General features: G+C 41.6%; 1 protein-coding gene across 1 annotated transcript in view; it reads left to right on the top strand.

Annotated features, from left to right (window-relative positions):
- The window catches only part of BMP6 (bone morphogenetic protein 6), a 311,140-nt gene that overhangs the window by 236,086 nt on the left and 62,268 nt on the right, over positions 1-12,786 (top strand). The window contains exons 3-4 of the mRNA XM_073567047.1: positions 7,248-7,396; positions 10,013-10,210. Coding sequence (XP_073423148.1) covers positions 7,248-7,396; positions 10,013-10,210 — 347 coding nt within the window. The remainder of the gene's footprint in view (positions 1-7,247; positions 7,397-10,012; positions 10,211-12,786) is intronic.

Raw genomic sequence — 12,786 nt, 5'->3', positions numbered from 1 at the left:
CTCGTTTTAATCACTTTTGGTGACACTTTAGGTTTGATTATTTTAGAGTTATGTATTAAAAGTTATATTTTATCTTACTTGCTGTTATACATAATACCGCTATGTACCTACCATTTGTTTCAACTAAATCTAAGAACAAATAAAATAACCGCTACTGTTAATTTATTTATTTGCTAAACCTGTATAAATATGTGTGCTGTGTAATGTTAATGCAATCAAATACATATCGATAACCGTGTTCCCTGGTTTCCAGCACTGCATGGGTCGCCTTCTCAATCACGTAATTGCAATTCCGACTTCCTTGCTCACATTGGGGTCTATGTGTAAGCTGGTAGTCACTATTACAATGATATACTATGAAGCTTCATATCATAATTGTAGAAGCTAATTCCTGAGCTGCAGTCACATGTGTAAGAACCAGAGGATCAGAGCGGCTCTGGAAGCCGGGGATAACGGCGATCAGTAAGTATTTCATTGCACTTAGGGTATATGCACATGTTGCGTATTTGCAGCACATTTCTTTACAGCAAAAAAGACAGAGTTTTGGCAGGAAAAACGCTGCGTAAAATACGCGCATTTTTGACGCATTTTGTATGCTTATTTATATCCTTTTTACATGTGTTTTTCTTCCCTATTCAATTGAATGGGTGAAAACACAGCAAAATTACTGAAAGAATTGGCATGCTGCAGATCTGAAAAATCTCTTTGATGAGTCACATGCGCAAGGAAAAAGTAAGCAGCATGTGCATGAGATTTTATGTAAGAACGTTTTAAATTTTTTAAAAAATGAAAACTGTGCTGTGATTGGTTGCTTTGGTCACTAAGTAAGTTTTGCTTTGATTTTATGGGACAAGGAAATGGGATACCCATAGAAGAAAATTCAATCTGTATATGATCTGTGCACAATTCAATCTGTATACAATCTGTTGGCTTGTCACTGGAGTAAACTGCCACAAAATAATGTACAGTATGTATGCAAAGCCTAAATATAAATGATTATTATACTATATAAAAAAGTTTATAGTGTAAATTGTGGGGGCATCATACTGTGTATGAGGCTGTGGGAGTATCATTCTGTGTGTGGGGGTATTGTAGGGTGCATCATATTGTGTATAGGGACGAACCACCGGGTATCATACTGTGTATGGGGGCATCACAATTTGTGGGGGACTAGTGGGACTATTATACTGTGTGGGGGCTGTGGGGACATCAAACTGTATGCGGGAGATTGTGGGAGATCATACCACGTTTGTGGGCATCATATTTTGTGGAGACTGAGGGTATCATAGTGCATGTAGTGATCTGTGTGGACATCATACTGTGTGGAGACTGAGGGTATCATGCTGCATGTAGTGAGCTGTGTGGGCATCATACCGTGTGGGAGCTGTAGGAACATCATATTGAGTGTGGTGGACTGTGGGGACATCATACTGGGTGTGGTGGGACTGTGGATAAATCATAATGAGTCTAAGGTTATTGGGGCAAATAAATGTATGGAAAACTGTGGGGTATCATACTGTGTGGGGACAGCTATGGGGGCATCATACTGTGTGTTGGAACTGTGGATCATCATACTCTGTTGGGTTGTGGAGTCATTATATTATATATGGGTGTACTGAATGTGAGCAAGATTGTGGGAGGCAGGGTACTTTGTGAGGGGCTCAGGGCACATCATAGTGTGTAGGCAAGACTGTATGGATTTCATACTGTTTGGGAGAGATTGTCTGGACTTTATACTCTGTGGAAAAGACTGGGGGCATCATACTATGTATGGTGAAATGTACTGGCATCATACTATGTGTAGGAGCAGTGGGGCGTCATACTATTTGGAGGGTTAAGGTGGCATCATACTGTGTGGGGGGGAACTGTGGGAGCATTATACAATGGGAATATCATACTGTTTGGGGACTGGGGTCATCATACTGTGTGTGGGCTGTGGGGACCTTACATTGTGTATGGGTGGATTTTGTGGGAAACTTACTGTGTATGAGAAACTGAAGAGGCATTATAATTACCGTATAGAGCGTGCAGTAATCCTACTGTGGAGAGTCACTGGGTGATGCACCATACTGTGGAGGCTTGCTCTGGGGTAATCATACTGCATGTAAGGCCAAGTTCACACGTTCAGTATTTGGTCAGTATTTCACATCAGTATCTGTAAGCCAAAACCAGGAGTGGAACAATCAGAGGAAAAGTATAATAGAAACACGTCACCACTTCTGGATTTATCACCCACTACTGGTTTTGGCTTACAAATACTGATGTAAAATACTGACCAAATACTGATAGTGTGAATGTGGCCTAAGGAGTACTGTGGGGGCAAATTTTGTAACGGAATTCACTGTGGTTAATCATACTGTATGGGCATATGGAAGCCAAGAATCGTAGTGCGTGGTAACACTAAGGCTGTGTGCACACACAGCGTTTTTTTAGCGGATTTGCCAATAAATCCGCTATAAAAACGCTAAAAATAAGCTTCCCATTCATTTCTATGCATTTTGCAATTTTTGTGCATATTGATGCGTTTTTTACCACGAAAAAAACGCTTTGCCGTAAAAAACGCAGCATGCTCATTAATTTCACGGATTTTTCCGCATTTCTGGCTATTTCTATGTGTCAGGAGCTGCGCGGAGAAAAACACATAAAAACCGCACATCTTTTGCGCAAAAAACGCGCAGAAAAAACTCGCGATTTCTGGGAAGGGAGTCAGATTTTTAAGCAGAAATTTTCTGCTACGTGTGCACGTAGCCTTAGGGGCTTCTATAGTGGTATTATTTCCATGTACGTGATGCAATACTTGTCCTCTTCTCCATGTCTGAAAGTTAGCAAGCACTCAATTCTGTGACTGCACAAATGTGCCGTCACCACGTCAACTTTGCTGAATATTTTGTTACTAAAGTTACTAAGGGGTGGAAAAGGCCCAATGCACACACTTGGTATAGGGCCCCATGATTTCAATGTACCCCATTTTAAAGAGGTTGTCCACTATTTTAGAATTAATGACTTACACTTAGGAAAGAGCAAAAAGCAGCCGACAGCACAACGGAGGATTGGATGCCAGTTCAAAGGTTCATGGACCCAAATGAACAATAGTCCAAAATAAGGAAGAGGAACAGCATCCGGTCTGGGTGAAAAATTGTATCAAAAATTTATTCTGCCAGTATAAAATACAACGTTTCGGCCATATTGTGGCCTTTTTCAAGTATAACATAACAGTACATATGGTGGCCTTTTATAGTGTGGCACAGCCAATCACCATCTAGGTAACACCCATCACAAAGAATCTATATATAAAATACATATAAATACATCCATCAGTTACATGTATATTCAATAACACAGCTTATCCAATCGTTAACAATGATAATCATAATCATATTAAAGATATTACAAAAACATCTCATATATAAACATCAATCCCCAAATCAGCCCACCAATAGTCGTAATGCATCAAAGGTATCCATAGAAATAACACACCAATCCCTTGCAATAATACATATCCATATATGAACCGCCAATCCCTAGTCACATAATAGTGGCGCCAACTCCAATGGACCAATCCTGTGTGGACTCACAAATCCCTATATCGGCAGAGTTCCCTCTCCCCATATGACAGCATCAGCTAGAGCCAGGTCACATCAGGAGCGCAGCCTGATGATGCGCGCTACATGGCCACAGCGAGCGCGCCGCCCATCCCCGCCCAGGCCCGGTCACGTGAAGACTCCATCACCGAACACCGCGCATGCGCGGTGCTATGTGAGGAATCAGCCACACGACCCGCCCACCGGGGAGGACCGCGCACGCGCAGAGGCCCAGAGCGCGCGATCACATACAACACTCCTCTGTAAACCCGCACATGCGCTGGTAGATAAGAGCAAATGTAAAGCCACATTTAAATTAATGAGTCCACACGAATAGACCAAAGATGCTCCCAAAAAAAAGACATTTAGAATCAAAAAACCACATCCATGGTAAATTTAATAATATTCCGTACTTCATGAGATTCATAAATGTTGTATATTATATAAGGAGCAAAACTGGGATATTTACAAAAAAGAAAAAAAGAAAAAGAAAAAAAGGAAAAGAAGAGAAAAGAGGGCACGGGGAATGGCAGGCAAGAAACAACGATAAAATTCAAAAAGGACAACATCCTCTTCATGATTTCAGGACTGTTCAGTCCCCGTGTCCTCTACTCTTTCAAATGTATCACCTATAGACACTAAAAAATAAAAAATATTTAATTAAAAAACCATAATAGCCACATAAGTAAATATATATCCTAACAAAGAATAATGGCACAAGATGAGGGATTAGGTGACACAAGTATGCAAATTGTAATCCAAGTTCAAACCCCTTGGTTGCAACGTATCAAGAATCGATATCCATCTCAACTCCTTTTTTTTTTAAGCATCTTAACCCTATCACCCCCACGTCTTAATACAGGAACCCCATCTATCACTCTAAATCGTAACTGATTCACTGAATGTCTGCATTCTAAAAAATGCTTCGGAATCGGCAACTCCACTAGTTTAGTCCTAATCGTACTCTTATGCTTACTAATGCGAGCCCTAATCTCCATAGTAGTCTCTCCTATATACATAAGCCCACATGGGCACAAAATCAGGTAAATCACAAAACTTGACGAACACGTATACCTCTCCTTGATAGAAAACTTTTTTCCAGTTCGAGGGTGATTGAAACTGTCACCTTTTAACATATTACCACAACAGGCACATCCCAAGCATGGAAAATTGCCCATCTTCGGAGGACATATTGTCCTTTGTATGTTAACTTTTGATGAACCAATATCTGACCTTACCAATCTATCTTTAAGATTATGTCCACGTCTATATGAAAGTAATGGCCTATCCACAAATTCTGATATCTGGGGTAGACCCTTCTGTAAGAGGCTCCAATGTTTGTTCAAGATACCTCCAATCCTGCCACTAACTGGACAATATGTTGAGACAAAAAGGAACTCGTCTCTTAGGCCCTTTGATTTGCTTACGGTTAGAATCCTCTACCGATATATTTTGAGCCTTAACTTTATAAGAATTAACTCGATCCATCGGGTAACCCCTGTTAATAAATTTTGTACACATCTGATCCAATCTTAGGTCCAACTTATCATCCTCTTTAACAATTCTCCGTACACGTAGCATTTGACTCCATGGTAGTGTCTCCACCATCCGTTTTGGGTGATTACTATCAAATACCAACAGACTGACAGATAGGAACAGTCTGTTGGTATTTGATAGTAATCACCCAAGACGGTGACGATAGGGGTTACCTTGACGTGGTGGAGCAGCTTGGTGCACGTTTTTGTGCGCAAAAAAAGTATCGACTAAATACTCTGTATTTGTTATCCAGCACTTGCTGATTACTGCCATTTTTTTGCAGAGTATTTTTGCAAATCTGTCATTCTGTGTTTTCTTGTTGTATCTCAGTTAGTGGGTGGTGTGAGCATTGTCTGATCGACGTGTTCACACTTGCGCATGTCACATGTGTGTTTTTAATCCGTTTAATTTCTGTTAGCACAGTGAACAGAAACTGAAATCACCACTCCAGCGAGGTTCTTTTTTTTCAGTGCTGGAGCAGCGCTTTAAATATAAGTCCCGCGCCCCCAGTCATATACTCACCTTCCGGTGTCTACACCATTTTTCAGTGCCGCTCCAGTCCTGTGACACCATTTGTATTTTACTGTGTTTATTGATTTGGAAGTTTTAATAAGGGGAGGCGTGAGGAGGGAAATGTAAGGTTTTAGGAAAAGGGGGAGGAGGGTACAATTAGGAGAGGGGAAGGGAAGGGTAATGAGGTGACAATAAAAACTAGAAAACTCCAAATATATATTTCCACAGCTTTGCGTATGAAATTAATGCAGATGTAAACTGTATCTAACTTAAGTTTATGTCATAAAAAAAACTGTAGGCACTTATTGACCAGTATAAAAAAAAAAAAAAAGTTATGCGTTGACACAATTTGTGAAACGGAAGTCAGAAGCTACGTTAAAAGCATTCAATGCAAATCTATGAGAGCCAGAATGAGATCAAAACGAGGCTTTCAAATGTATCTGTCCATACTCATCCACAGTCTGCCATCAGAACTAAAGACGTCTTTGAGGTTGTGTGCCCACGTTGCGTTTTTATGCGTTTCCGCTACGTTTTTGCCACAGCGGAAACGCTTAAACAACGCTAATAAAACGCACCCCCTATGCAATCCTATGGGATTCTGCAGTTGCTGTGCCCATGCTGCAAATTTTACCACTGCAGAATCGCATAGCGTTAAAATCTGCAACATGTTCATTATTTCTGCGGCCATAGGATTGCATTGAAACGCTCACTTTACGCATGTGGCTATGCCCACCATGCGTAAAGTGAGCACTTCATGGGCAGATGGTACCCAGGGCCTGGAGGAGACGAGACTGTCCTCCATGCCCTGGGTACCATATCCCTGTAAAAAATAGAATTAAAATTAAAAATAGTGATATACTTACCCTCTAATGGCCCCCGGAGTCCTCAGCGGTGCAAGCTGCCAGCATCTTCCGTTCCCAGGGATGCATTGCGTGAATCACTTGAGATGACGTTGCGGTCTCGCGAGCGTGACGTCACAAAGGTCCTTTGCGTAAAGCTTCCCTGGGAACGGAACGTACCGGGAGTTCCGCTGAGGAGATCGGGGGCCGTCAGAAGGTGAGAATAACCATATTTTTAATTTTTTTTATTATTTTTAAGTCTATCTTTTACTATTGATGCTGCATAGGCAGCATCAATTGTAAAAAGTTGGTCACACTTGTCAAGCACTATGCTTGACAAGTGTGACCAACCTGTCAATCGCTTTTCCAAGGGATGCTTCAAATCTTTTGGAAAGTGCAAGCATTCTGCAAGCTAAAAACAATTTCAAAATGCTTGTGTTTTGCAGGAAAATGCACGCAAATTTCACATGCATTTTACCCGTGGCAGGGACTTGCGGGAATGCTGCGGACATTCCCAACAGCATTTCTGCAACGTGGGCACTTAGTCTTAGACAGAAGCGATCTATGGTTGATCACTTCAATACAATACAAATGAGTGGCATTACAACACAGTATAAAACATGAAATGTGTGACTGTCCTGAGTCCTGCGCATACCTGTATTTGTCATGAGCATGAGAAGTCAGTAGATACATATGACACATTATGTTCATCATTGGTACAGAACATACAGTACATGCATGAATATTTAAACACTGATTTCTTTTTTGTTCTGTTTAGGGAGACTGATGTTTTTCTCCTGGATACCCAGACAGTGTGGGCTTCTGAAGAAGGATGGCTGGAGTTTGATATTACAGCCACCAGCAACTTATGGATAATGAATCCAAGACACAATCTTGGACTGCAGCTTGGAGTGGAAACCAGAGATGGTAATTTATGGCTACATTTCTTAGATTTGCCTTAGTTGTATCAGAAGTGAATAATCTATAATAAAGGGGCTTCTGGGCTTGCCATAAATTTACTGTATGTGACTGCAGATTGCCAAATCCAATCAGAGTGAAATATGCACACTCTTAGGATTCCACTTTATTTTCAGCTCAAGTGAACAGTCACGTAAGCGCAAGTATGTGATTTGCATGCTTGCCAACTAGCTTCTCATCTGCTTTCTTTGACAAAATTGTAAGAAACGCAGAAGATGTTAATAGTCGACAGATGTCCACAACTATGCAAATCGCATACTTAAAGTCTCGTGGTGGAAATTTAGGGGAATCTTGACAGTGTGCATTTTGCACTCTGGTAGGATTAGTCAAATTGCAGTCACATACAGTGACCACAAAAACTTATGTTCAGGCTGGAAAACTACTTTAACCTAAAATTATTAATGGTGTTAATTGTGGATTGTTAATGATAAATAGTTCTAAGTTATAAAAGCAAGGCAACAAGACAACCTTGCTGGAAAGCTAGTGTGTGTAAAATACAACTGGAGACATTGAGGACATTATTTGACTTAGAGAAGTTGTTCTATCTTTAGTATAGGGTAACAGTCCCAGAGCAATGGTGGTTCTACACCCGACACGATGTATAGAGTCGGAAAAGCACTATTCCTAACATTGTATAGTGGGTGCTTCAGCTCTCTTCACATTTAAGTAAATGGGAGCTGAGCTGCAGCCTCTGGGAAAGCCCATTAAATAGCTGTCTTGTACTGACTATACACCATATACATTTGGCTGCTGGGGGAGTTATAATCAGTTCTATGCAACCCCTTTAAGCCTGTAGATTCTACACTTCAAATATCTGCAAAAGTAGTCAAGAAAGCACCTTGCAAAATATTTAACAGAGAAAAAGAACACTGCACAATAAATCTACGTTAAAAATTGCAGAGACACGGCTTGTGTCAAAGGTAAGAAAGAGTTTCCTAAAAATGACAAAAACTATTAAAAACAATGTTTCCTTTGCTTCAGACTTGGCAGGTCTCTCAGAATCGAAAACCAGGAAGAATTATACAAGAAGTGATCAATATTCAAGTACGGTAATTGAACCGTATGATATGGTCTGGATTTTTTTCCTGGCAGGTGTACAACCTAAAATAGTTGTAGAAGTAAAAATTGCAAAACAATTACTGTTATGCTGAAAACATGAAGCTAATTTCTAACATATGTGGTAGCTGCATCTGAAAATATCTAACTGGTTAGGTAACTGCCATTGCTGTAAGAGCTCATCAGAGAGGGCACTATATGACATATCATAAGTATAACGATAAAACTTCATATCTTGCACATTTTTTTAGGGAATCTGTCATCAGGTTTTTGCTACCCCATCTGAGAGCAGCATGATATGGGGCAGAGACCCTGAGTCCAGTGAAGTATCACTTTGCTTATTAAGTTTTGCAGTTTTGATTAAAAACGGTTTTCTCTGCTGCAGATCTACCAGTTCTACCGCTACCACCGATTGGCAGCTTTCTGTGTACACTGTGCATAGGCAGGAAGCTAAAAAGCAATGGTGGGGGTAGGGTTGGACTACATGGCAGCAGGTTTACTAGTCCTTTAGTGACAATTCCTGGCAGATAAAACAGTGATTTTATCAAAACTACAGAAAGAAGGCCAATAAGTGATACATCGCTGGAACCAGGGTGTCTATTTCTACATTATGCTTTGCTGTATTAGTGCTGATGCATTTAGGCCTGTCTGGTTTGTATCTGAATTTTTTGGAGGATTTTTTCCTCTTTTTGAGGTTTTCATGTTAGAGTAGGACTGGCAAGTGTAAGGAGCTTTGACGCAGTTTGCCAGCTTCCGTATTAAGGCCTTAATATCAACCAATACCTTACATATATTGATATGTTTTTTGTGCACTTTTTATATATTTTTTCCACAGTGCAGTTGGGCCCAAATGGTTCTGAAAACTTGTGGCTTCTGTTCACACGGGATGCACTCTAGTTGGCACTGGGCAGCCCCCCTATGTGGTGTCACTAAGAGTTTGCGTAGATTAGGTAGCAAAATCCTGGTGACAGATTCACTTTAAAAGGGTTTTCATCTAAAGAGTTGCACTTTCTTAGTGCAGGTCCCGTTTCCAATGCCCAGACCATTCCTAACAATTTAAGGGCTAGTGCAAAACAGTTGGTGTCATTATAAACTGGATGTGTTCTTTTGTTCCCCCAAAAAATAGCATAATTTTTTGACCTTTATTAGATGACTGGGGGAAGATGGATACTTTATACCAAGAGAAAGATCAATACACTTTTACAAAAGTTCTAGATTTTGCATTTGCTGATTTTACTAGCATTAATTTAAAGGTGAAATTCTAATTTACTAATATGTTCAGGTAGGATGTGTTTAATGCATTTATAGCAAAAGTATTCCTAAAAATGGATTTAATACCTTACTTTTACTTGTCATATTTAATAACTCCCTTATACCTTTGCTGGAAAATATGCGTTTCACTTCACTTGGCTATATGGAAGCAGACTCCTCGCATTGATATTTCCATGCATATTTACATATATGATATTTTACTAATAGACATTAATTATTTCTGTCATTTGATTCAAGGTCAAAATGTAAACACAAAAGCCGCAGGTTTGGTTGGCAGGGATGGTCCGTATGACAAGCAGCCTTTCATGGTTGCTTTTTTTAAAGCGAGCGAGGTTCACATGAGGACAGCTAGATCTGCAACAAGCAAACGCAAGAACCAGAATCGCAACCGCTACTCTCATTCTCAAGATGTATCAAGAGTATCCAGTGTCACAGGTATGAAGGTTTTGGATCAATTTCTATTTTATAGTCTGTGACGCCACCTTTCGAAAACTGCATGTTATGGAGGCAGTCATGTTAGGTGCAGTGCGATACTGCATAGCATAATTTTATAAAGTTGAAGTTAAACTTCGTGTTTCAGAAAGTGTATGGTTATTATTTTCCTAACAACCAAAGAAACAAGAAAAGTGAACTTGTCAAGGAAAAAAAAAAACTGAAATACTAAAGTTGCCGGGAAGAAAATGACAAGCTTAATCAACTAGAAGAAATCTGATCTACATTTGAGCTACAGTTGTGCCAGTAGGATATACTGCAAGGGCGGGCATATCTTTGGTGCAGCACAGGGGCCCGAGAGGTAAAGGGAGCCCGTTCCAACTCCAAAGCTGTATGCAGCTACTTCTTATAAATAGAACTACTGCAAGCGACCTATGTAGTGTTTTTTGCACATGGGCCTTTTATCTGTCTGGAACCGATATGTTGCATGGCACAGAGCAGAAGCCGTGGGCGAGGTACTCGCCTCTTATGCCCCAGCACACTACATGAAGATGGGGGGTCCTGACTGGGTGTGTGGGTTTCCTCTGTGGGGGTGCTATGCATTTGCAGACTGCATGATGCTGGTGACTTTGGCTGGCCAGGACCGGCAGTTCAATGAGGGAAATCACCACTCAAAAATAAAGTCTTTTACTTAACATTAGCTTGATGGAAAATATGTACAATAGATATCTGGTGCATAACTTCAAGAACGTTTCCTTTAGAATACAGAGCATCTTCACACACTATCTCTCTGCTTCTTCCAAGCTTACTTACTCCTCCCTCAAGTTCCTCTGTCTTCACCACAACCCAGCACAGTGCTAGAGTTCAATATGTGAGAGTCCTATACTTCAACCAGCTGTCCTGCGTCCTCTTTTCCTTTTTGGGAACTAGTTTGACACTATGTCCAATACTTAGCTTCTCTGCTTGCTTACACCTTGGAACTTTCACGCGGAGCATTCTCTTCATCTCACGTTCCCTTTTCTGTCCTGACCCATTACCTCTCTGATTTGAAGACTCGGCCCATATTGCTAGACGTCCTGTCCCAAGACCCATCTCCTGTGCATCACTCTGTCCTTTGTTCACTTTCCTTCCTCTACTCTGGATCTCGCTGTCGGTCTCCATTCACATCAGGCATAAACACATCACAAGGCTCCGCTGAGTACTCAGACCTTAGGTCTGCTTTGCTTGCATACTGGGCCCTATCTGCCATCCTGACATGAAACTATCTCTGTCCCTTCAACTTAGCCTCTTTCACTTTGGGCTAGTCCCAAACATTAACACTATCTCCCCCTATTGTCGGGTGGATTACAACACTGCCACTGCTAACGAATGTTCCAATATACTCTACAACAATGCACACACCATACATCATAACAGTACTTATGTCCTCAAAGGGGATTGTGTGCAGTATGTCCATCTCCTTTCAGATGCAGGATTGGTTCGCCGCTAACCATCTTTGTGGAGACCTCAAAATCATGGAGAACTGCACAAATGTCAGACATCCATGCCCACTCTTCAGCTTTTATGTGCGGAGACTGACTAGAATACAGATGGGTGTGTTTGAGCTGGTATTCCACAACTGGCCTCTGCTGCTCACAAAGCCTTGCCAGCATGCACAGTGTGGAGTTACAGTACGAGGTAACGTTACACACACGAGAGCCACAGATCTGTCTGGTCTGGTATGCCTTTCAATAACACTGCCGTGATGTGAGGTATGTCTTCTAGACAAATTAGATTTAGCAGAGCCTGCTGCCGCTTCACTGAGGCAGTGCTGCAGAGCTTTCGGTTGACGTGCTGTGAGATAACAAATCAGAGTTGGAGAATGAGGAGGAGCAAGAAGGGTGCAGAAACTGGTGTAGGAGGTGGAGGAAATCCTCATGGAAGTAGGGCCAGAAATCCTTGACATTGGAAGCACATGTGCGTGTCAGGGTGGGACTCAGCCCCAGCCACCACATTATTCACCCAGTGTGCCGTCAGGGAAATGAAGTGTCCCTGGCCACAAGGGCTTGTTCACGTATCGGTTATTAAGTGTACAATCCCAGTAACTGCGTTGGTAAGGGCATGGGTGATGTTCCTGGACACATGCTGGTACAAGGCGGGGACACCACACCGGGAGAAATAGTGATGGCTGGGAACCGAGTACTGGGTGACGGCTGCTGTCATGAGTCGGCGGAAATCCTCAGTGGGCCTGTGGATGAGTTGCTGGGAACTTTCTTTTGCGTTCCAAGGTCTGTGGTAGGGACAATTGAATGCCGTACTAGGACAAGTTTTTGAAAGTGCCTGATGATGGTGCCTAAGTAAGTGCAATGACAGGTGCAGGGCAGGAGGCATCTGTGCCAGAGTCATGGACAGGGCACTGGAAATCACCTAGGACAGGGGAAGTGGCAGAGGTGTGACCCACTGCCATCAATCGTGCACCCAGGTATTGGGACCACCGAGTCAGTTCTTAGATGACATGTGCCTGATCATGCTGGATCTGGTTAGGCTTTTAGTGGTCAGGCCCTTGCTGTTCTTGGCACAGGTTACAGATTTTTGTCTCA

The sequence above is a fragment of the Dendrobates tinctorius genome, unplaced genomic scaffold (assembly GCF_039654945.1).
Source record: "Dendrobates tinctorius isolate UK_male_01 unplaced genomic scaffold, ASM3965494v1 ptg000004l, whole genome shotgun sequence".
In the NCBI taxonomy this organism is placed as follows: domain Eukaryota; kingdom Metazoa; phylum Chordata; class Amphibia; order Anura; family Dendrobatidae; genus Dendrobates; species Dendrobates tinctorius.
The sequence above is the reverse complement of the archived record's forward strand: the minus strand, read 5'-3'. Positions and strand labels throughout refer to the sequence as shown.